At 37.3% G+C, this 25,886-nt stretch overlaps 2 protein-coding genes across 5 annotated transcripts in view; both read left to right on the forward strand.

Moving 5' to 3' along the window:
* Positions 1 to 197: 197 nt before the first annotated feature.
* Positions 198 to 11,985, forward strand: cnot9 (CCR4-NOT transcription complex subunit 9). The gene is made up of 8 exons (XM_006636628.3): positions 198 to 361; positions 3,159 to 3,338; positions 3,911 to 4,026; positions 4,224 to 4,333; positions 5,617 to 5,726; positions 6,150 to 6,248; positions 6,510 to 6,601; positions 7,441 to 11,985. Exons 1-8 carry the CDS (start codon positions 344 to 346, stop codon positions 7,601 to 7,603), a joined length of 888 nt encoding a protein of 295 aa, XP_006636691.1. The 5' UTR covers positions 198 to 343; the 3' UTR covers positions 7,604 to 11,985.
* Positions 11,986 to 12,072: 87 nt separating this feature from the next.
* plcd4a (phospholipase C, delta 4a) overlaps positions 12,073 to 25,886 on the forward strand; it is a 30,414-nt gene continuing 16,600 nt past the window's right edge. Inside the window, exons 1-8 of one of the 4 annotated variants that reach the window (XM_069196242.1) lie at positions 12,914 to 12,999; positions 13,164 to 13,200; positions 14,412 to 14,487; positions 23,515 to 23,565; positions 23,889 to 24,047; positions 24,489 to 24,717; positions 24,973 to 25,102; positions 25,470 to 25,701. In XM_069196242.1, the coding sequence (XP_069052343.1) occupies positions 13,189 to 13,200; positions 14,412 to 14,487; positions 23,515 to 23,565; positions 23,889 to 24,047; positions 24,489 to 24,717; positions 24,973 to 25,102; positions 25,470 to 25,701 (889 nt within the window). In that variant the 5' untranslated portion in view covers positions 12,914 to 12,999; positions 13,164 to 13,188. Of the gene's footprint in view, positions 13,000 to 13,163; positions 13,201 to 14,411; positions 14,488 to 20,981; positions 21,067 to 23,514; positions 23,566 to 23,888; positions 24,048 to 24,488; positions 24,718 to 24,972; positions 25,103 to 25,469; positions 25,702 to 25,886 lie in introns of those variants that run through there. The other 3 variants (XM_015359091.2, XM_015359092.2, XM_069196243.1) reach the window with 3 other exon arrangements.

Below are 25,886 nucleotides of genomic sequence, written 5' to 3' on the forward strand. Positions count from 1 at the left end.
AAAGTTGAGAGGTCACGCAGAATCAAATTATATCTCTTTAATTTGTTTTCGATTTTATTTAATATTTTGTTAAAATCCTAAAACTATACGAATGTAGCATTTGTATAGATCGGTGTAAAACAATAACTGCAACCTTATCAATTATTGTAGTTTGTTTTTTTTTTTTCGGAAATGTGCGCGCGAGGTGAAAGGTCAGAGGTTACAATTCCGGCGCTTGCTGGATTTTTCTCTCTGTTTTTGGAAACAGAGCATATATTAATATTAAAAGAAAGTAAAGAAATCCAACGGAATTAAAATAGGGACTCCGCAACATTCAGGCGATCATATCCAGGCGCTTCAGAGAATGTTGGCTACAGGGGCGGTAAGATTTTATTTAAAAGTACTTTATTCCTGAAGATGCTCTAGGCCTCGGTGAAATTTAAAATTTTGACGCAAGTGTAGGGACTCCTTAAAGACTCGATTGGCTGTTAAGTGATTTCACGATCCGATAAAGTTTGTTAAATATTTATTTGTACTGTTTATTTTAGAGAGTGGGTTTAAAATATTCTCTTTCTAATGCAAAAAAGGGTATTCAGTACAGGGGTTAAAAACTACGGAAGCATCATACACAGGAGGCAGTTCAGGTCTGTGAGAAAAACAACGGCATGGTGGAATTTCATACTGGTGGACGATGTAGTTACAAAACTTGTAGGTTGTTTTCTAGATGCAGTTTAAGTGCGAGTAAACCGACACCTTGTATTTTATATATATACACCAGATAATTCAACTTAATGCCAGTGGACTACAAAGACTGATTAAAAACTGATGAAGTGAAGTTTTAGCAGCAGGTCAACTTGAAATGTTGTATTGTATTGAGAAGGGACTGGTTGGTGGAACTAGTGTTTAGTATGGATGTTGTCATTTTATGTTTTTTGCTCTGCATTTTTAGAATCCCGACACTACATTAAGGGTGTAAACAAATACCTTTTTAAATTGTTTTCCTAGTGCTTTTTCATAATTCTGTTGATAATCAGACATTGAGAGCTTGATAAGGGTTACCATATTTGAACATTTAAAAAAGGGGTACACTCCTTCGAGAGGGCTATTTGTACCATTATCTATTAGACCTTTATTAGTTGTATTACGGTTGTATATTCTGTGTACTACGTTTCGTCTATAAGTCTATATTGATCTGCAAAATTATAAAAACCGTTATGGCCTCAGAGATACTTTATTCAAATTTTACTGTATCTCTTTATATGTAGTCCTTTTCCTTCACCAGTCCTTAAGTAGTCTTCCTCCTGATGTGCCCAAGCAAATGTCTATGTAGAAAGCAGGTTTCTCAGCAGGAGAGAAGACGTTGTGGAAGTCTTTGCTAGAGGTTTGGCTGAAATTGTATGGAACAAGTAATATCCTTTTCAAGTTGTTTTACCTTGTCCACTGGCTTTACATGTGTGGAAAACCTCACTTTACATTCCTATCTTGAGTAGGAACAGCAAAGAAGAAGTATGCGGCTTTAATAGCACTGAGTTCCACTTGGTGTTTTTTTTTTACTTTTCAAAGTATTTGATCCACATCTGGTGTGATTAAATTCTTCATTATTATCTCAACCTCCTATCAATTTCTTTAGATTATTGACCTAATCAAAATACTTCACAGCATCAGTTACTGCCTCCTTATCAATCAGATCTTTGACGCAAGGTTCCACATCAGCCCAATTCAGTGTTTCACTCAGGACAATTTGTTTAAAACAAGAGAAGTCTTCAAGGGACCTCTTCTACGTCTTGAAATATTCTGAGGATTTACTATACAGATTATCTGTTTTATCACATAATGTGTCACACTCTTCAACAGATCCTTCCATGTGCATTTTCTGCCAGTAGTCCCTTACTTGGGAATATTAGAATCAAGCTTGTTATCACTTCCAAGACAGAGCTGTTTTCCCTTTCAGTTTCTTGGATATATGTTTGGAATAAACTCATGAATGCTCAGAGGTAACACTCACTTAATTCATACTCAGAATGTCTTGATCAGAGTAGGTGGTTTGTCCTATAACAAAAATGAGGAGTTAAAAGCTGGAAACTGTATCAGTCTTGTAATGTCTGGAAAAAATGACAGTTATGTCGTGCCATGAGAAAATAGCTTAGGACATTCAAAATCTATAAACCCTGGATTTGCTGGATTACCTGATTTGCTGTCTGGTTATAAAACATAATCTGCCATTTTTGATGATGAGCTCTCCTCTCCAACTGCTTTCTCATGCTTGTGTGAGTCCACACAAACTTGTAAATCATTTGCACCTTTGTCTACCACAGAAGTACCAGGTCTACATACCAAGCACTCAGCTTCTCATTCTTCTATCCTGCTTGGAAAACATAGCAATATTGTCTTTACTTCTGAAGTGAATGAGTATTTTTGGTTTGGCATTGTGTTTAGGGATAGCAAAGTAAAAAAATCAAATAAAGCTCTCTTGAGCAAAAGCTACTGTGCGCAGTCCAGAATCAGATAAGATACTGAAATTAGTGCTGTGGCTGAGCCAGTGTGGAGGTTTTGGGAAAAATCCTCTCTCTTTGGAATGAAAATTGAATGGGGCAGAAAACTAGACACTCCAACTATAACCAATACATAGTCTTGCTCACGAATAATCAGCACTCCATTTCACATTCAAAACCTTTGGAGACAAAGATATTAAGAGGAAGATATTAAGATTTGAAAATTCCTCCCAGACAGAGATCTAAGGCCTACAGAGGAGGACATGTCTGGGGGAAAAAACAATATGGTAACCCTAAACATGTTTCAATTACAAAACCAAACACAAGTCAGAGTAGTACAGGACTATGTTAGCTGTAATTAAAATCTAACTGTATCTACTATATCTGTCTTAGCTTACATAGATATAGATGATACAGTTAGATGTAGCTGTTCTATAGCAGGTTAATATAATTTGTTATCACAGTGCTGTCATCTTACTGTTTTAACTTTTTATGGTGAGATTATTTTTCATGTATTGTTGTTGCACTGTGTTGGAAAGGAGATACCATTTGAAAGCTTTACAAATGGCAGTCTACAGTACCTAAAGTGTTTTAAATGGTTTTCATTATTACAGTAGCAAAAATCCAAATATCAAAATCCGTTTGTAGGCTCCATTCTCTCAGACCGTCTGCATTCTTTCCTTGCAGGCTGTAACCACAGCGCTGGCGCAAGTGGATAGGGAGAAGATCTATCAATGGATCAACGAGCTGTCAAGTCCAGAAACCCGTGAGAATGCCTTGCTGGAGCTCAGCAAAAAACGGGAGTCAGTACCAGATCTGGCACCCATGCTCTGGCACTCCTGTGGTACCATAGCTGCTCTCCTGCAGGTATCTAGTGCATCTAACCTCGGCTGTGAAGGTTGAATTCAGACTGCTTTTGGAATTATAGTTTTTTTTTTATTAAATTGGAAGAACCTGGGGTGTAAAACATAATCCAAATGTACACTCAGAATGTGCAATTTTTAGTAAAGTTCTCTTTCTCTTCTGGTTTTGGCCTTAAGACTTTCATAGTGGTTTAGAAATTTGTCTTGAAGCCCATGAGGTGACTGACATGCAAATATATTTATTTTGAAAGTGTTTTGGAGTTTATGTAAAATGAAGCATTTGAATATGTTATAATTTGGCATAATTCAAGATAGCGTTATTTAAGGAAATAAAGAGTTGACATAGCATGTGACATACATTTCTACTAAATGGGTAGATATAAACACTACAGCTTAACTTTATGGGTTTTGGCATTCCTTTAAAATGAAATGTTTTGGCGAGAAACTTTGCAACATTGTTTTTGTTATGCTTGTTTTATGGTTAATGGTCTGTTTAGAGTATTTTCTGATCTGTAAAATTAGCTTGTCATGCACTGTGACACTTTATGACGTATTTTTAAAACATTCTTTTTCTAGGAAATTGTCAACATATATCCCTCTATAAATCCACCAACACTAACAGCACATCAGTCCAACAGAGTATGTAATGCCCTAGCACTTCTGCAATGTGTGGCTTCTCATCCAGAGACAAGGTAGGTTATTATACATCTGTATACTAGCTAAGTTAATAAAATAGCTTGCTCTTTTACAAGTTTTGATTCACCTTTCATTCAACATGTAAATATATCAACTTTAGTTCAAGTCTATAACAATTTTTTGTCTTGCTTGTGATCTGCTCTGTGTTTGCCAAAAGAAAGTGTAAGTTGACCAATCTTCATCTTTTTTTCAGGTCTGCATTTCTTGCAGCACACATCCCACTGTTCCTCTACCCCTTTCTGCACACCGTCAGTAAAACACGGCCTTTTGAGTATCTTCGGCTAACTAGCTTAGGAGTCATAGGTAGGTTTCTTCATACTTCAGATTAAGTCATTTTAGCTAAATTATAGTAGCTTTTCATACTACATATGTTTTTTATTCTTCTTTAATTATTTAAAAATCTTGAATTGCCATTTGTTGTTTTTTTTTGTTTAGCCACCTCTAGTTTGGAGTCACCAGTGTCCAGACTTGGTTTACTTCTGTTACCCTCATGTCTGCAGGGAGGGATGATCACAGTGCGTGGTTTTCTCTGAACTTCACACTGTCATAGCCATATTTTTCCTGTTCCACAATCTCAGCATCTACGTCTACATCACAGCACTGCAAGCTCATAGTTACCTAGAAGGCAAAGTAGTTGCTATTACGTTAACTGCCATGGATATTCTGGGCAACTGAGGCTTCCCCAACTCCAGTGGAATTCAACCCACTGTTTCCTGCCACTTAGGGAATGGTGCAGTCTATTAATGACATACCTGTAATGCAAATGCATTGACCATTTTGTCACAGCTCTGGTCCTTGAGTTACATGGCAGTTTTCATTTTCAACTGTGCTTTTTTTAATATGAGGTTATTGAATCTTTAAATTCATTACAATAGTCCAAGCTCCTAAATAATAATTGGTTATGAGTTCGCAGTATCATCACTTTGACAGGATTGTTTCAATGACCATTTGGAAATGATTGAGTCTCCATTCAATGTTGGTTTACTCATTGATATACAGCTTCGGTTGCTGCATTTCTTTGAAGTAATACAAAATAGAATATCTAAGATTTGACAGTAGAAAGCAGGTCAAAATCAAGTAATCGGTTAAGGGTTTATCATTTTAACTACAAATCCCAGAAGCCAACGGGGTACTTGAGAACTAGGATTAGGAAACATTGACCTTTATTATGGGATCCGTCTGTAATAGAAACAAACGTCTAAGAAGGTTAACCCACACAGGATATAGAAGATATACACTGTAGGTTTTATTAGATATACTCGTTGCTTTGGTTTTTCAAATGTTAACTTGGGTAATAAGTCTTTGAAACTTTGTAACATAACTCATTTTAATAGTATCTCATTGTATAGCTTGTGTATATTGATGTATATGTTACAGGTTATAGGGACCTTATAAAAATTTTCATGTTAAATCAAACTCAATCTATGTCATTGAAATTAAGTAACTTTTTGCTGCACTTGCATGGTCTCATAATTTCTGCTGGGAGGGAATTAATTTCTATGTTTATTAATTTGGAGGTGAAACAGGGCATTTTAGGTTCCAAAACATTGTTTATTAAGAATATAAAATTGTCTGTGTGCCTATAGGAGCTCTGGTGAAGACAGATGAGCAAGAAGTCATCAACTTTTTACTGACCACAGAGATCATTCCACTGTGTCTGCGCATCATGGAGTCTGGCAGTGAATTGTCAAAAACGGTAGGAAACATCCTTGCACTCTGCTGATATAAGTCTAAACAGCTGTGCAATTAACATGCCCAGAGATGCAGAGCAAAACAGTGGTCAGAAAACCTAAAAGTCCACCTTTGTATCTGACACCACAAAAATAACTAGTAATAGCTTCTTGCTTCCCCAAATTTAGGTAATCACAATTAGACTGCTTTCTAATTTTTACACAGCAAAAGACCTAAAACATATAAATGCATTTAAGTATTTTCAGTAGGTAGTTAACTAGTCAATTGCACTCCAATTTAAGAATGTTATTTCTTAAATTGCAGTCACAATACCAGAGCCTTGGTCTGTCTATATGTTTGTCTATACTGTATCTCATGACTGCAGGATTAACAATCCATCATCGTGTCTGTAATCTGCATGTGTTTTGGTTGTCTTTCTTTGCAACAGGTTGCTACTTTCATACTACAGAAAATTCTCCTGGACGACACAGGGCTCGCTTACATTTGTCAAACATACGAACGTTTCTCTCATGTTGCCATGATACTTGTAAGTAAAATATCAGGCTATTTTGAGTGAAACTCAACAGTGAGATTACATTTTTTCATTAGTTAGCTTCTTATTCTTAATAATCTTAATCTTAAATTCAGTTTGACTTATTTATTTGAACATAATTTCTTTTATTGAGAAGGTTTTTACTCCTCAGGATATTCTGTTATCTGTTTTGTTTACATGTTTAAATTAATCTTATTTGTTGTGGTATTTGTGTAAAAAATCAAGGTAGCATGATGATCTTGTCTGTTTTTTAAGGGAAAAATGGTCCTACAGCTGTCAAAAGAACCTTCTGCTCGCTTGCTGAAGCATGTTGTACGCTGTTATCTCCGCCTTTCTGACAATCCCAGGTACGTCACAGGCTCCTTTCCTTACTGTTAGCTACCTCACTGTGCATATTACACAATGTTATGTGGTCTACACTTAAAATCCCCCTAGGAGGAGCTGTTCACTGAAGAGAGTCTAGAACAATGCGGACTAAAAAATATGTAGTGGACTTTCACTGACATTAAATGTAGAGCCTTATTAAATTCTCATGCATTAGTGGGTTGAAAATAAGTCTTTTCCCTTGAGGAATTCTGCTTTTCTTTTAACAGACTGTTATGCTAGTCCACAAGTGCTTGTATAGTTTTAGAACATGTTTAGTGCTTCTTTGTGAAATCCCTGTCATATTTTTTGTGTTTGTTATAATTATTGTAAGGATATGGGCCAATTGCATTTGTATATCACTTTCATATCATTCAAGGAATTATTTTGTGTTCTGTTCTGTTTAGGTTGATATTAAGTCATTAATTGTTTTGCAACAAATAGTAGAAGAGCAACCACAGCTGTTAATCGTGTGTTGCAGAAATCATATGTGTCAAATCGAGGGGAAGGGCTCTTAGACGCGTTTATTGCATGTCAGATCGCCATTCCAGATAAGCACCCTTAGATCAAGCCCTGGCAAAATTGAGGAAATATATTGATACTTATGTTTAGTACATGTATATATTTCATGAAGATATTGCATTTTTATGATCGTTGTAACTATAAAAATGTCTTGAAATAATCCAAATATCCGTGCTAGGTAAAAGTGGAGGATATACTGGTTCCGTTGTAGTCCTATAGCTTTCCCAAGCCATTCCGTACTCCAATATTGTCATCAGCATAATTGTGACTTGCTTCTTTTTTTTTTGCTCTTCCTTCACAGAGCCCGAGAAGCCCTCCGCCAGTGCCTGCCTGACCAGCTCAAAGACACAACCTTTGCTCAGGTCTTAAAGGATGATACCACAACCAAGCGCTGGCTGGCTCAGCTGGTGAAGAATCTTCAAGAAGTCACAGACCCAAGGAATATTCCCCTACCTCCACAATAGCCCTCACCATCTTCTTGTGATGGGGATAATCCAACACAAAAAGGATGATCTGTATAGCCCTTATGAACATTAGACAAATGAAGAGCTTTGACAACTTATGGTCGTCATGTTCAAGTTGGTTCTTTGGAAACCTGTAGATGCTTCTTAGTATTCTTACTAAGATTGTTATAAACGGTGCTCTTAGACTTTTTACATTGTGCCAAGCTCTTGAGGCAATCACTTGTTTGAGCTTTGATTGACTGGTGATGTGACACTTCGTCTCCTTATTACTTTTCCTCACTATTGCATCTGTTTCCAGTGATGTTAGGATCTTCAAGTACAGTAGGTGTTGGATTGCTTCCTGAAAAGCATTTTGAGAATCCCAACTTCAGTGTCTCTTCAGAAAGAGCTAAGTGCAACACAGCAGATGGGTAATTAAGCTCCTGCTTCAAAATGCAATAACTGCTGTAAAAGGAACTATGGTAAACACTTTCACGGCTTATAAAAATGAACTCGATATCACATCCAAAGTTATTTTACCAACATTTCATAGTAGTAAAAAACAAATGATTGTTTGATTTTGTTACAGTTTTAATTACTTCTCCTTGCAGTAATTTGTCCATAATTTGGTTTAGGTATTTGAAAACTGTTCTTGAATATTGTGCATCCTCAACATGTAGTTATTCCTTTGGGTTATTGTGTGTTTGACCATGCAGTTTATGCAAAAAAACTGCCAAACTTGACTTTTTGCATGTTTTTTTAATGTGATGAAATACTTTCAAAACAGACTTTTAAATGACTTATTAATGTAGTATTTCATGTTGGATATCTGCACACTTCATCTAGTTGTTACTAAGAAAACATCTGAAGTTGATTTTTGAGCACTTTGCACCATATTCAAAAATTTTCAAGTCGTTAAATACCTGTTTTTTCCTTAAGAATTAAAAATAAAACTAAATTGGTATAATCAATCCAAATACTATTTTAAGAATTGCTGAATTTTTTTTGCTTTTATTTGCTGTACATGTTCTATGTATTAGGCCCTTAATCTCAACTTTGTACATTTTAAGAAGTCCACATTCTATTTGAAAGTACGCCAGAGTGCGAGTTCTCATGTTTCTCCAAAGTTGGATTAATGCTAAAATCCAAAATAAGATTCACCATTTTTTTACTGTTTTGACATGAGTTCTGTCATGTTGCATAATTGTAGATAAAGAAATGGATACAGGCTGATTAATTTTATCCCTGATATATTATAATTTGTATATAGTTACATTTGTTTTTATATTATGATTACCTATGTCAGGGACTTACAAGTGCTTTTGCCACTGCACCATCATTATCCGTTATTTTCAAGTCAGGTGAAGACATTTCCTGTAGAAAGTTTTGTTTTACAGCAGTTGCTCTTGAACTGTAGTATTCACCTACCCATAATGCATATTACTGGGATTAGGAAACTGAGTTCCTAAAACTGTTATGAGTGAGAGAACTTCTGTAAGCATCCTGTATTCATTTACATATATTTGCAACACACCCCTTTCAAGTTTCTTTAAACTTGGATTGCATTTCAGAGCTTTTTGTCTTAATTCAGAAAAGCAGAAAGAACAGCCAATGAAAATACGTGCGTTTCTTCCACAAATTGGTTAAATTTGTATTTGGTGATATAGGACCGTATTAAAAAAGTAAATGATGAGTGTGAATGTGGCAATCCCCTGCCTCCACATGTTTGTACATAGCGTTGGTTTACCAAAAACCAAAGCAACCATTTAAGTATTAACACCAGCCACCATTCCCTGTTGTTAATAGTATTATTTCTCATATACAATCCTAATTTTAAATTTACTGAAAGATGTGAAAAAAGGCTTTTATGTGGTTTATATCTATCCCAATGTTGAACTATTTTGCCTAGAACTGTTTATTCTAGTAGTTTGGCTGCACTGAAAGTTTCGAAATCTGTGTCTGCCTGTGGTGGATTTGGTTTAAAAACAAAGCAGCTGGTTAGAGCACCTTGATAAAATTATATTTTTTCTCTTAGAAAGTCAATTCCCTGTACCACAGTGCTATACAATAAGAGAGTAGATGTATGGCAACTACTATAAAACAAAGCATGTAACTAAACTAGCTAATTCTGTACCAGTAATACAACTATAACAGCCTAAAGAAACTTCTTTAGTAGCTCAATAACAGCTCAATAACATTGTCAGTGGGTTCCAGGACATTATTACGTGCCATACCTGCTGTGGATCACTTTTTAACTTGATATAATGTTAAGAACTAAATATAAGGGAACAGCGATTTTGGACTTTTTGATATTGAGCAGTGAAAGTCCAGAAGTATTTTTACTTTTATGTTTTTGCATTACCTACTCAATGAAGTTCAGGTTAAAAAGTGATTTATTGAATTGTTTTCGTCTATGAACTGTTTTTGAATCAATCAGTGTGGTTCATATTCACTATATACATATACATCTGCTTGTGGTGGGAAAGGAGGAGAAATGAAAGTGTGCACGAACCGTTTGTCAGCATTTGTCCTTAATCTGTGTCATTGTGGTGGTCTCCCAGAACATCTAAGATTGAAACAATCTGGGTGTAGTTGTTCTCTTTAATCTTAACTACCCTGGCATACGTTTACCTTTCCTAGATATGGGCTTGATGGTCAAAATCATACCTGCCATGTGGAGACCTTTGCAGTGTAGTATATGTTCAAGAAACATTGATATGTCACTGCATTATTTTTGAATATGTGAGGCATATATGCAACCATTCAAATAAGCAAAATTGAATGTAGAATGTGAAAATGTATTTGAGAGACTATTTGTAAATATATTCCTGAAAAATGTATCCATATACCTATTCAGCTTCCTTTTTCCTTTAACAATTCTGTCGTAACTCTTACTTCTTATTTTATGGTTAAGAATCATTGCAAATTACAGCACCACATTCTGATTCTAATTTATTGTTTGATATTTTAGAAATAATACTTTTTTCCCCATCCTAGACCAAAATCGTTTTTTTTGTAGGATTTCAAAAACCCACCAAAAATACCAAATTGATCATTTTTGATGAAGATATTCTGTAATTTTAAGCTTCTGCCACAAGATCTGTAGTGATTAACATAAAAGCACATGAGCTGTTTATTTGGTGGTATGGAATGTTCTTACTTTGGCTTAAATACCACTTGTACTGACTTTTATAGATACTGTAATTTGGATATTTTAGTGCACAAATAGCCATGTGCAATTAATTAATGTATAAAAGTAAAGTAAGACAATTTTGTGGTTTCCCACACCTTCGTTCTGCTTTCTTTAGTGAAAGATAAGATGGTCTCTACTGACTGTAATGGCCCTCCCATATAAATGCTGTAACAGTCATGCAGCAGTTCCTCAGTATTAAAGTTTTTTTTTGTACATAGTACTTTCACCTGCGTAATTTAGTACTGCAACAGCTGAATTTCACAAGATGTCTTGCAGTGCTAGCATTTCACTGTTTTTAAAGAGGATGTTGATTGTGCTTAAAATGCTGTTTTGACTTTTAAGTTCTTTCAGCCTAGGTTTTGTCCCCTAACAGGTAGCCAGATGTGTAGTTGCAAGCAAAGGCTGTACTGCATCTGTAAAAACATAAATTTTGAGATGAGGTTTTGCATTAATTTGGAGGACTAGAGAAAACATGTTTAGCATAAAATGAAGTTAAACATCATGTGCTAGTTTCACTGACCAATATTAGCCATACTCTTAGATCTGTTCAAATGCAATAACATTGGGCAGTCCAGGACCAGTGCTACCTGTGTCTGTGAAACCAGAGTGGTAAGTTAAGTGTTTTGGTATTATTTGCTCAGAATGGAATGAGAAGCTATTAAATCTAACCTCAAAAATGAATGTGCAGTGCTTCTGTCTTTATATAAGACCGCATTCACATTGGAAGAAGAAACACTGAAAGAAGAAACGACTCATGAATTAGTCCTTTAGGAAGAGATGGCTCTTGTGAATAAAGCAAAAGTATTGTCCCAGCATTCCCAAGCAAAAATATTTCCCTAAGCTGTTGTGGTGAGTTTTGGGACTGTCTGTTGAACCATATTGATTTATGTTTAATTTCTTTATACTTTGCCTATTGTGTTTTGGTGCACTTGAAGCATTTGGAATATGTTGGTAAATGTAAGAGAGGGTAAAAGATGTTGGTACATTGGAAGAGACTAGCACTGGGCTGATACTCTTCTTAAAGACACGAACCCTTTGAATGGAAAGCCTGAAAACTTCAGTTTGGTTTAGAACTTTCAATTGATGTTTACACAAAGAAACGAATTTCATATGTACAAAATTATTTTCTTTATCTCTTGGGTTTGACAAGCAAAGTGAAATACCTGCTGTTGTTTAAATCTAAAAAATAAAATGTTTTTTTTTGACAGAATACTCTTGATTATTTTGCTTCTTGTCATTAGGTTTTGTGTTACTTTGGCACAGTTTTCTAGAAATGTACCTTTTTTTTAAAGTGACACCTTTACATACAACATTTATTCTTACAAGGGTTTCATACAATTTGATCTCCGTTGATCCATTTTCTAAGTGTGTTGTCTGATAAAGGTCACAGGGGAGCTGGAGCCAGTCCAGGACAGGACACCAGTCCATCGCAAGACACACAGATGATGCACACACTTACACCAGGGTCAGTTTTAACCATTGGTATCCAATTAACCTACCAGTATGTCTTTGGAGTATTGGAGGAAATTGGAGCACCTAGGTAAAGCCACGTGAACATGGGTGAACATAGAAACACTGTGCCAATAGTGCCCCAGAAATTATACTCAGGACCTCAGTGCTGCAAAGCAGCAATGCAAACCACTATGCCACCACACCACCCAGAACTTTCTAGAGTTTAATTTTTTTAAGAGCAACAAGGAAGGTGCTACACAGTCACTTGGGTTGAATAGAAACATAATATAACATTTGCCAGCAACCGTATCACCCTGCAACTCACAACTAGCAGCCCACTGAAGCTAAGCAGGTGTGAGCCTGGTCAGTACCTAGATGGGAGACCTCTTGGGAAAAACTAAGGTTGCTGCTGTTAGTGGGGCCAGCAGGGGGCGCTCACCCTGTGGTCTATGTGGGTCCTAATGCCCCAGTATAGTGACGGGGACACTATACTATAAACAGGCGCCGTCCTTCGGATGAGAAGTAAAACCGAAGTCCTGACTCTCAGTGGTCATTAAAAATCCCAGGGCGTTTCTTGTAAATAGTGTCCTGGGCAAAATTTCCCATTGGCCCTTACCAATCGTGGCCTCCTAATAAACCCCATCTATGAATTGGCTTCATTACTCTCCTCTCCTCCCCACTGAGTACCAGGTGGATGCTGCACATTGGTGGTGGTGGTGGAAGGAAGTCCTCATTACCTGTGCTTTGAGTGGAGTGTCCAGAAAAGCACTATGTAAGTGTAAGCAATTATGATTATTATTATGTTTTAGATTTATCTGATTTATTTCTTGTGTAAAAAGTGCAGATTTCATTTATTTAAGGATAATTTATTATTTCCAGAAAAGCGCTATATAAGTGTAAGCAATTATTATTATTATTTCTCTACCCCTTTCCAAGTTTCCAACCAAGGACTGCTAACAACATGGACAGTCAGGTATGTTTTGCAAAGGAAATTTAAGTGAATCATTTGATGGTGAGGATTTTTGGACACCAAATTTATGTTGTTCCAAATGTGGTCACAGGAAATGTATTCACCTGTAACATTCCGCTTCATTTTCCAAACAGTACCACCTGCTAAAGGTTTGTATGAAGTCTAAGGGAAGCACAGAGGAAGCCAATCCCCTTGTTTTGCCCTGTCTGAAGTGCAGCAGATTACACATTGTTTAGACAGCCTAACCTCCCAAGCATACTGCAGGCCTACTGTACACTGCACATCCTGCACTTCACTGTAAGTAAACACATAAAATGAGCCAGGTAAGGTGTTTTGAGCTTGCAAGTCCTGAAATAAGCCCATAAGAATATCTTCTCATTAAGATCAAAAGTGAATTATTTTGTAACTCCATAGCACAGCAAAGAAAGGGTAGCATCAGGACTTTTTAGTATTTTTTGCAGAAAGAAACACTCCAAATTAAAATGCAGCCATAATTTTATATTCATCCTGCATTCATTTTGTTCCAGTGAATTCAATAGAAAGAAAATTATCAGTTTTGTGAAATCTACACTTAAGTGATAAAAGCAAGCTCTAAATATTGTATTATTGGTAAAGACCTACAGTAATTCCTTTATCCTCTTTTGTTAGGTTCTCAAATAAATTTAAGTTATATTCCCTCCTAATTTCATTAAATGGTTCATGAACTCAATAGTGGTTTGTACTATACTCATATTCTTTTGAATCCCAAGCCCTTAACAAGAATACACAGTACATAAAAAATGTTTTATTGTATAAGAGATTTTATTGTCCCTTGGGGAATTTTTTCATGGACATACAACACTTCTGTACATTTAAATAGAATGCAACCAAAAAAAAGAAGAAGTAAAGAAAAACATTGCACATTATTCTATTACAAAAGAAAAGAAAAAAATTGCACATTTCTCTATTGCACTATATGTATAACACATAACAATATGCAACATTTATAACACATCACAAAACATATTGCACTCAAGTGGGTTGTAAAAGTAAAAAAAAAATGTATCCTTGACATTTGCGTTGACAGCTTTAATGGATAGTGGAACCAAGGAATGTTTGTATCTGTTTGACTTACATTTGGGAACCCTAAAATGTTTGCCAGAAGAAAGAAGTTGATATTCAGAGTTGAGGATGTGGGAAGGATCTGATATAATTTTTCCTGCCTGTTTGATTAGGGATTTTTCAAAGATTGTCTGCAGGGAGGGGTGCCGTTTCACTCCCATGACCTTCGAAGCTGTCTGGTTGAGGCAGGTAATTTGCGATTTTAAATGAACTGATAGATTACCAAACCACACTGTAATACCATATCCGATAATGCTCTCGATTACAGCATGGTAAAAGAGTAGCATTACTTCCTGTCGAACCCCAAACACTCTTAGTCTTCACTATAAATATAATATAACACTCACAACATGAGTAGTCCAGCACAGGTTACTGTCTATGTGTGCACCTAAGTACTTATATGAATCAACCTGAGTGACACATTCATTGTGGATTACTACATGTGAGTGATCACCAACTGCTCTGGGATCAAACACTATTTCTTTTGTTTTTTTTTTAACATTCAGAATTAGGCTATAGTTGTCATACCTTTGCACAAACCTTTCTGACATGTATACAGATGAGCTGCTACCTCTATGCATTAAGCCAAGCAAAAAACTTTTACTGGCAGATAAATTACTCTGAAATTTAATTGATCTTTTCGCAGACATAAATTAATGCAGAGATGTGTGGTGGTCCCTGGCAATTGATTCAGCGTACTTAAGCAGAAAGCAAATGCAAGTTCAGTTCAAGCCCTTCCATTCCTGACAAGACCAAAATCAATCAGCGCTGCTTGTATGTGGTTTAAACTGATCAATGCTCTTATGTGGAAGAGAAACTGCCAGGAAGCTTCTGTGCTTTCAGGCTTGGATTGGAAACAGCACACAACTGAGTAATCGGAAAATGCAGCTAATATACATATCAGAAAGTGAATATATACAGAGTGAACTAGAGCAGGGGCTCCCAGTTCTGCTCCTGGAGGTGAACACACATGCTGGTTTTATTTAAGGCCTCATGTAAGCCTGAACTGAATTCAAAAGGTACTTGATTGGAATATGTACAATTTTATTTCTGTTGGAAAGGGAATGTGTGAAGGGCAATAATTTAAAGGCAACCTCCAACATGTTTACCAGCTGAAAAGCTATCAAAAAGGTCAAACGAATCCCATTTGTAAGCCAATGAAGGATTCAGCTGAGAACCTGGCTAGAACAAAACCCAACAGGTGTTGGGTCTTCTCCTTCACATCAACTAAATCAACAGGTCAGTTTGCAGGGTTTGCTGGCATTGAGCCTGTTCGGTTTTAGCATTATAGTTATGACACAAAAACGATCATTTGACCAAATATGTATACATTGTAATACATCAAAATGTAACATTATCAGGGTGGCACGGTGGTGCAATGGTTGGCATTGTTGCCTTCAAGCACTGAGGCCCTGGCGTGCTAACTGCCTGATTCTCCCAGTGTTCGCACGGGTTTCCTCCTGGTGTTTCAGTTTCCTCCCACGGTGCAAAAACATACTGGAAGGTCAATTGGTTTCTGGGAAAATTGGTCCAAGGCTAAGTGTGCGTGTCTGTGTTTGTGTTTGAGTGTGCGCTGCACGTATCCAGCATTCCCCGTGACCCCGTATTGGATAACAAGGTTAGGAAACAGATGGATGTAATGTTATTGGAGTAAGGGGTGAAAGCATTGGCAAGGCAGCGTACAGTAGTTTGCGTAGAAATCACTTGAAAGGAAAATCAGTACTCCCCGAAAGCTCTTTGAGAATCACAACTGGCTATTCCTGGCTTAATCAAACCAATTAACTCAGCATATTGATCAAATATCACATATATTCCATGTCTTTAGTATTTGATGTTTCAAGGGTAACCTATGAAAGCTGCTTAATTGTGCCTCTCTAAGATAATTGGTAACTCCTAAGATCTCCCTATTAAAACACAGTTCACATTATCTCAAATTTTTGTAGAATAACATTGCAAATAACTTTTATAACTGGCTCAATATATGAATTGTAATTTGCAGAATCATAACAGATAGTAGACAATCAATGATGATGGCCAATAATTGAGTGAACCATTTTGTTTGAATTGCTCTGACCTGTAATTTTCCTTATTTAATAAACCATAAATAAATATTATGGAGGTTTTTGTTTTGAAACATTCACTCTTGTATTTAATGGAAAGCAGGTTCTTTCAGTTTATTCAAAACCAAGGACGCAAAATAAATCAGGACTGCAGTCTTGTCTATCAAGTGGGCCTGCGGAAATGTTTCATGATGGAGGCGCTCCAAGCTGGGTCTATGTAAATGAGGAGACTGAGAGATCCTGGCCTCAGCCAAGGTCTCTCCAGTTGAAAGCTGAGCTGGAAAGCTGAGCCATAGCCTTACATTATTAACACAGAGAAACCTGAGGAGAGTACAGAGGGGAAAACTCCAAAAAAGAAAAAAAATAATTAAATAAAACAGATGCGAATCCCCCCTCATTTTAGGTGCTTTGCTTTCTTCTAACAGAATGTGAGCATTGAGAGCGAGTGAGGCAGGGCTCTCGGCCAAACTAATGGGCCTTTTTAATTAGATTAATGCTTTCATTTTCATCTCCCTCTCTGTTTTTTCTTTATATTGCACAAGCTAGTTAACTGGACTGATAAATGTTTCATTGCAACAGCTTAGTAATTTAAGAAGGTACTGTCAGAAAGTGCACAGAGGCATTCAGTACTGTACTATGGTCTGGTAGCAGTACTATGGTTCAGAGGGACTAAACTGGAGGGAGGCCAGAATAATGAAACAGAAGGAGTTACATTCTAAACTCCCTTACTTGCACCAGATTGGTCAATACAGAACTGAATGAAAGTTGCAGGATTTTTTTTCTGTCCTCTACAATCCTAACACATACCACAGTGGGTGTTAGTGTGCATTTGAAAAATACAGTAACCGGAATATCCCAAAATCCATTAATGATCTGCATTACCTCATTTGTAAATAAAATCAATTTATATTTTACCATCTCTACTGACAAAGGCAGTGTCACCGAGATTAATATGTTGTTGCTAATCTTCACCTCTTTTCTCATGTGCACTCAGACAGATATCTATCTCAGCTGCAAGACATTGGCTCTACATCTCCTTCTCTTTCTCAGAACTGAATTATGGATGCATACTCAGACAGATATCTATCTCAGCTGCAAAACATTGACTGTATATCTCCTTCTCTTTCTTAGAACTGAATTATGGAGGCATACTGTGCAGAATCCAGAAAATTACATTTACTGTAAATGTACAGTAGTTACAGCAATGTTTTTTTTCAATATGCAGTTGGATTAAAAGAACATGCCTAATTACCATAATGGAATTGTAAGCTACAGCACAAAGTGAACTCTAAACTTCAAAATACCTTAACAATCTTTAGTTTTACAAAACAGGAAAATATACTGAAGTTATGCACTAGTCTGGATATACCTGCATCTCAAAAAGTTTGTATTTGTAACGTGTTCTTTTAAAACAACATGCAGTTTGGAACACTTCCACCTGAAATCCTGTGCTTTTCTGTGAATCAGCAAGTCATTCAGAAAAAAAAAATCTTTTGAATTGCATTTCACTTTCTGGATGCTTAGCATTTGAATTGTCTCAGAATTTGTTATTGGGATGATATATGTATTCAAGTACAATAGTGCTAATCGCGAAAATCTTTTTCTTCTTTTGTTTGCCATCTGATGAAACATGTTTGAAACACCAGATAGTCAAGATAATCTATTGCATTTTTTTAGTGTGTATGCACATTAAAAGATCCTTTCCCAAAAAAAGCCAGGTATTGCTTGTAAGCTCCGCGGCCTTTAGTAATAAGATGTATAACAAATATTGATTATAATCCTTTACAATATACTCATTGTGGATAGACAATTCCTCAAATTAATTTCTCAAATATGCATAATTTGTGACATATTAACAAGTAAATGTCATATTCTTCAACGACATATGTAATCTGTAGAATGGAAACAGATTTGCATATCAATTAAGAAATTAATAGCAGGGAGGAAAATAATGAAAATTTTAAGTGATGGGTGACATGATGGTGCAGTGGTCAGCATTCGTGCCTGAGTACAAGAGCCCTGGGTGAAATTTCCAGGGTTTTCTGTATGGAGTTGGTCTGTTCTCCCTGTGTTAGTCTTTCTTTCTTTTGAGTGCTCTGCTTTCATCCCATAGTCCAAAGACATACTAGTTGATTAATTGGCTTCTGGGAAATTTGGCCCTGGTGTGAGTGTGTGCTATCTGTGTCTGGGTGTGTGCTGTCATGGATGGGCATCCCATCCAGGGAGAATCCTGCCTTGTGTCCAGTAGGCTCCGGTGATCCTAAATTGGATGAAGGGGTTAGAAAACAGATGGGTAGATGTTAAAGTTGATATCCTTCTGTTTGTTTTTTTTGTCCAGGAAAGCATACACTATGGCATTTCCTGTCAATCTCCAAAGTATTATTTTTTAGGAACATGATTCTGATGACTGATACACCTTTTGCCTATAATATGATCCAGGAATACTGTCCGTGACTATGGATGCAAATTTAAAAAAATAAGGTTAAAGAGATAAGTCACAAGAGCGAGAATCTGTACTGATATCAACAGTCTTCATCAAATGATAAAGCTCATCTCTGTTGGAAAACAGTACGTACTCTAACTGAAGCTGACAAAACAATCTCTCCAGTACACGCCTGTTACCTTCCTAGCCTCATGGCACTTACATGTGTGACAAGAAGGAAGTTACTGGAACAGCTGGGGATGAAAGTTGCAGTTCCTGAAATTACACTCAACACTGCACCTGCTGGAAGAGTGAGGAACTGAGAGAAAGATGTAGATAAAGGATCAGGTGGCAGACACTTTATAGTACGTTTTGTTCTTTTAGCCATGGTGTAATTTGCTTAGGCAATCTTTCAACATCAGATGTTTGATGAAAAAAAGAGCACACAGTACAAGCTCTGTGTCCAAGATTTGTAACAATTGTAACAAGAACAAAGCTGGTTATATCATATTCTGCACATAATACATTAAGTTCCCTGTTTATAGTCAGCCTTTCCAAAATAATTTTTTGACCAACTCTACTTTACTTTCTGATGACATTGGAGTACTTTAAATTATTAATTGTTTTCATTTGTATAATGCCTTTCAACCCTAAATATCCAATAGCACTTCACATACGGTAGAGGATGTCCCTCACCCATCGCAGCATTTACCTGGGTGAAGCGCAGTAGACGTTATGTGGCAAGAGAATCACCTAACAGCAGATCAGATGGAGAGGTGAAAAATTACAATTTTGTTTAAATTTGAGTAGATCGGATTATTTACAACAAGCGGTGCGGTATACTACTAGTACGTTTGACTGAGTCATGGGGGAAACACAGCACCTATTGCTTTATTAACAGTCATGGTAAAATCAAGCTGATACAAGGAGGTGTAGTTTCTTTAAGAAACTTTTGTAAGTATTCCTTATCATAATCAGCATCCCTCTATCCATACCTCAGGACTGTGAACAAGATCTCCCTGTCCATTTTCTTTCTTTGACATTCATTAATGCTAATCATAATTGTGTAACTTTTGAACTTGAACTTGAACTTTATTGCCATTTGTAACCGGTACTGGTACAATGGAATTCTTACTTACAGAAAGTCTCTCGATTGTAAAACAAGTGTAAAAAACAAAACAAAGTGCAAACAGTGCATCAAGACAATGTACAAACAAACAATAAACAATGTGCAAGTTTTTACAAGTATACAACCAAACTTTCTGTTGTAGATGTGGAAAGCAGTGGGGGAACTGGGGAAAGCAGAGGTGGAAGGATAATTGAACCAGTGGTTAGGGATGAATATTTTATGTTTTTCTTTGCTCAGGTGTTAGACTGTTGAACATAACCAATCCAAAAGGGTGCAGTGGCAATTCTAAAATACTCCATTTATCCAAAATGAATTCCAAAGAGGGTTACAGTAAGCTAGAGCTGACCCAGCAGACACAGGGCACAAAGTGGGACAACACCCCAATTAACTGACCTCAGTATGTCACTGGAAAGGGGGGGAAACTGGAGCACCTTGTGAAAACCCACATTAAAGAGAGATTGTATATGATTTCCACATGCAACACACTCTAGCCTGTAATGGAACCCAGAACCCAAGAGCCAGCAGTACGAGCTGCCACTCCACCGTGACAGTCAGTAGACAGTGTTATTTAATATAACGAAATAAAAAATTATATAATCAATATTGTCTCATCATATTATCTTTAATGAATATAGTAGTAAAGACTTTCCCTTCATTATCAGTATTCTGCCTTAGTCTTTCGAATAACACTACAATATACATTTCTGCTTGGGCTGCGAAATTTACCAAACAGCACAAAGATCTGGGACTGCCCAGGCCAGAAAGCTTTTCAGTGGCCATTTGTAGTAATTTGCACTCATTTGGAGACAGTGAAATCCTCCCTGCTGGCAGTTTTCTTGGATTGAGCTAGAAAAAGAAGAGAGTTAAAGGCAAAAGTGGAGAGACAGATAAAGAATGACAGGCGGGAGACTGAGGAGCATCCTGTAGCAAGAGAGTAAGAGAGTGAGTGAGAGGGAGGGAGAAAGAGGGGTGGAGGTGCTGTTGTCTCAGGACGATCAGTTTTCTCTCTCCTGCTCGCTCTCACTCAGTTGGAACGTGCAGGGTAGTATGCACGTTGGCAGGCAGGGCTGAGGCTGTGCGGGCTCGCCTGGGAGGAACCCTGTCTATAGAGCACCGCGCAGCCGGCTGGCCTCCGCTCAGAGATGTGCTTCAGTCTGGTGAGTATTCAATCATTTCTGTACTTTAGTACCTGGCAATTGGACACAGACAACTACTAAAAGACAGTCATGCAAGAAAGGGATTTTCAAGCAGCAAAAATATTGTCAGTCTAGCAGGTAACCTTTTTTTCATAACAATAAAATATTAGGGCTACTGGTGGATGTTTACAGATGGATGTGTGGACTTCATGTATTATCACCCCTTCTGTTCTCAGGGTATTTCTCGTGAATATAGTGTAAATGACTCAGCAACTAGGCAAGCCACTGAGATTCAGCTGTGGTAGAATAGTAAATCATCACTGTCTTCATATTGCACTTTTCATCCCAAAGAGGTGATCCCAAAGAGTGGTTTTTACACAGCTCTCAAGAAATCCAGTGGGAGTTAGCCCTTCACCGGGACTACACTGTTCAATGTATCCAAGAACATCTAGTACTGTGTTAAATTAACTCTCATTTTGAAGTACTGCCATTTTTGAACTTTTGATATACTAATTCATATACTATATTATACTATTTGATATTATACTATTTGATATACTAATTCATTCTCCTAACAAGAGCTCGGAGATAACATGAAAATTCTGCACTTCATCCTGCGGCAGGCTTATCTTGGACAGTGAACACTTAATGAATGAACTCTCTGTTTTGCTTTGTTGCCACAGTATTCACTTTTCTTTAAACTAATATGTGTTGTTATAATTTAAATGTGTGCTGCTTCTCCTGTAAAGCGAAGGTGCTAAAATTATTACATTATTTTAACACAGGCTCCACAAACCACCTGAGGTTTGTTATTAAGGGCTAGTTTTTACTTTGCTGTAGGGTTGTTTCCTTCCAAATCAGTAGTATGTTTTAGAACAACTGCTGTGTTGTGTTTCTAATTTGTAACTGTTAAATTAAATATGTGAATGTAAGATCCATTTTGATGAGGATGCAGACAGAGATAATTTTTTCTATTTGTATAAGAAACATACATTTATCAGAGAGCTAGATTGAACATTATTAATACATTAACATTAATCATTTTTTTTTCCCAGTCTTTTATATTGGCGGAGATCTCTTTGAGACATAGTATGTGATGCTGTGAATCCTGTGACAGGATTCCTACACTTTGACTGTCAATATTTCCTGTACGAAAGATTAAATTCCCCTTTCCCCAGACATAATGTCAGACACTATGTAGAAAAATTACAACCAATTTACATGAAGACCTACTAATTCAGCACAGATTGCCAGAGAAGATTTAAACAGAAAAAGAGCTGTGGTTAAAGCTGCCTAATCTGCCTTTAGTTCTGGTAGAGCAAGCATGGGTCACATAGACAGTACAATATTGTCCTTTCTCTTGTTTCAACTTGCTGATGAGGCAGTATTATTCAGGCTCAAAAAATAAAAAGGGCACCATGTTTAAGACTAGCTAAGTAATTTATAGTGAATGCTACAGGCTTTGGTGCATATGCTGTGTTACTGTGAGTGCAAGAGCGAGATATTTTATTAATTAAATAACATGACTTTATAAAATCAAGTTATAAATCAGAGTCAATTAAATTAAGGTATAACAAGTATTAAGAAAATCTGTTTAATTTCTCAGTTGCAGCGTATTCTTCCTTTATTTGTCTTTCAAGCTACACAACAGAGTCTAAAATTATAAACAAGTCACTTATTTTTCTCATCTATAGACTGTGTAACTAAACCACAGCAAAGATTAGCATCTGCAGAGATTGCATTCCTCTTGGTCTGCACTGTTTCATAAAGTCAGGAGATAAAGCATCAGACAACGCATCATTTTGAGAGCTAGGAAAAAATAAACCAAAGCAGCAAAGCAACAGCCTGGCTTTGTATTTCTATTGGCAGTGCACATTCCACAGAGCTGGTGCAATGCAGTCAATAGAGACTCTGTGTCTATAGAATGTCCTCTCTGTGGGAGCGATAAACACACCCTCAGCCGTGAGCACAGATTCCTTAATCACTGCATTATTGCAGCGACCTGGAGCTGGACACAAAGACAGCTGAGCCCAGCAGAACATGCCCTGAGCTTACATAGTGCCCAATGTTCAGTCTTAAAGAAATCCTGCTGACTACAGGGAACACAGGGCAGAACTAGACGCACATCTGTAAAACATTCTAAAGTCTTCCGTCTTTAAAAAAAAAAGAATTGAAATCTTAGGTCTGACCAGCAGTTATTTTTCAATCAGAGAGCCCACACTACTTACCTACCCAGTAATTGATCTCGGTTTGTCTTTATTTGGACTTTTGTGGCCCACTTGCAAATACACCTCCCTTAAACCTTTCAGTAGTTATTCATTAATCATTAATTGATCATTAATATCATGCAGCTTCTTGAAAAATTATTATTTTTCAATTAAATCTAATGAAATATTAAACAATGTAAATCACAGAAATGTTAAGACTTCCTCTTAGAACGTGTCCTTTTTTCGGTACATATGTATGCAGATGCCAGAGGTGTGACAAAGCAACAGATGGCGTCATCCCGATGCAATCTGCGTAAGTTGTGTAATAAACTCATTAACTTTCTTTGTGCACAGAAAAAGGAAACATAATTTAATAATACTTAAATGATCATTCCAATCATAGCTGTTTATGGGGCTTTATATAAAACTCTTTTTACCCAGTACAGCTAGTGTACAGCAGATTTTCATGGGTCTAAACATGCTACTGGTACACTAAAATTTCTGTTCTGAGATATGTGTTTTAATATGTACATTAACAAAATGTACTGTATGCTGTTGTTAATGTTTTCACTGTTTAAAATGAAAGCAGCCTGTAGACTTGTAGTCTTGCAGCTGTTTTTTCCTCTGGTATGGCAGGTATACAGGGGGATGATAACCTACAGTCGATGCTTGTGGGGACAGTGATGAGGAAGATTAAGTCTCGCACTTGGAAGAAACAACGTTATTTCAAACTGCAGGAGGACTGCATGAACATCTGGTACAAGTCAAAGAAAGCAGGGAACAATCACTCCACCTGTGAGTACCTCTAGCTTCAAAGGCCTTCTCTGCAGGGAAGAACACAGAGCTGTATCACAGTTTCTTCATTGGTCACCTCAACATTTTTTGCATTGAAGTAAATGTTCCAGTTCTAGTTTTTTTAGTTGGAAAATGACTATTAAAAATAAGGCTAATGCAAAAAAAACACAAAAGGAGCAGTGTGTGCTCTTGTGGACACAGAATGAAACACAAAGATAACCCATGTTTTCTATAGAAATAATCATTTATTAGATCACTTGCTTACATTACATGAAGAAATCTGGAGACTTAATTCTGCTGTGAAGTTATTTTTATTTGCCACTGATGACTGCTCTTCCTTGCTTATCCATCTTCCTTGAAAATGCTTTCTTGCCTTCTCTAATGGGTCTAATGGGTTTTAATTAGTTCTTCTTGTTCTCTCTCCCATTCTCCCTACCCTAGTCTCTGTATGTGATGTGGAAACTGTCCGGGAGGGGCACCAGTCTGAGGTGCTGCAGAGCATTGCTGATGAGTTCCCCCCAGACCGCTGCTTCACACTGGTCTTCCGCGGTCGCCGTGGCAACCTAGACCTGGTGGCCGACTCGCCAGAGGAGGCCCAGTCCTGGATCAAGGGGATGCGAAAGCTGATTGAGAACGTGGAGAACATGGGCCAGCGAGAGAAACTCGACCAGTATCCTTCAGGAAGAGAAAACAGAGAACCTCCGTAGAGGTCTTGCTGATTACGAGTTTCGAGGGGCTACTTAGGATAGTGTCAATATTTATCCATCCTTCTTCGAGCTCCGAGTCATGTAGGAGCTGGAGCCTATCCTGGCATGGACTGGGCACAAGGCAGGATAAAGCTCTAATGAAAGTCACAAAAGGTGGATTGAAGTCTATTTGGGCTGATGGCCACATTGTAGGTGTTTTTCCTTAAACAGCTTCCCAGGTGGATCTGTGACTGGTTCCAGAAGGCTGATAAAAACAAAGACGGCCGAATGAACTTTAAGGAAGTGCAAGATCTGCTCAAGATGATGAATGTGGACATGAATGAACACCACGCACTTCGCCTTTTTAAGGTGCCAACACAGAACAAATGATCTTGCCTTCTACAAGACAGCACACCTCAATATGTGATCAGTTTAGCATGTTTTTTTTTGGACACAACAACTTCTTCCTCCATTGGGAACCTTCATTCCTATTTGATATTTGCAAGCTGGCAGTGGTTCTTAGTAGGTCACAAAAAGGGAACAGTCAAATTGTTACTAGCTTGGCATTAACAAGTAGCGCAAGTCATTACTCTGTTTACAGTGACAATATTTGTAAAAAGTCTTTATAATCTGTCCGTTTAAACTCAGAGTAAGGACCACAGCAAACATGGCTCCATCATCTCACTGGGTCTTGTTGTCCCATTAAACCTGCTGTGTTCTGTTTTCCTACATGTAGATGGCTGACAAGTCCCACTCAGGCACACTGGAGGATGATGAGTTTGTGCTGTTCTACAAGATGCTGACACAGCGGGAGGATGTGCTGCGCCTCTTTCAGGAGTACTCCAGTGATGGACAGAAGCTGAGCCTGACTGACTTGGAGGAGTTCCTGCTGGTGGACCAGCTGGAGGGAGACCATACGCGCCAGCGCGCGATGGAGCTCATTGAACGCTATGAGCCCTCAGAAACTGGTACCACGGCACTGTTTACTCTGATAAAAATACAAGCTTCACATTAACACAAGCTTATATACACCAAGTATATCATACATACAAGATCAGAAATCCTTTTTTATGTTAAGGCTAAATGCATAACTTTGCATTTTGCTTTAAAACAGGCCTGTGCAAGAATTGCCTTTGTAAAAAATGCACTTTCC

Source organism: Lepisosteus oculatus, chromosome 12 (assembly GCF_040954835.1).
Source record: "Lepisosteus oculatus isolate fLepOcu1 chromosome 12, fLepOcu1.hap2, whole genome shotgun sequence".
In the NCBI taxonomy this organism is placed as follows: Eukaryota; Metazoa; Chordata; class Actinopteri; order Semionotiformes; family Lepisosteidae; genus Lepisosteus; species Lepisosteus oculatus.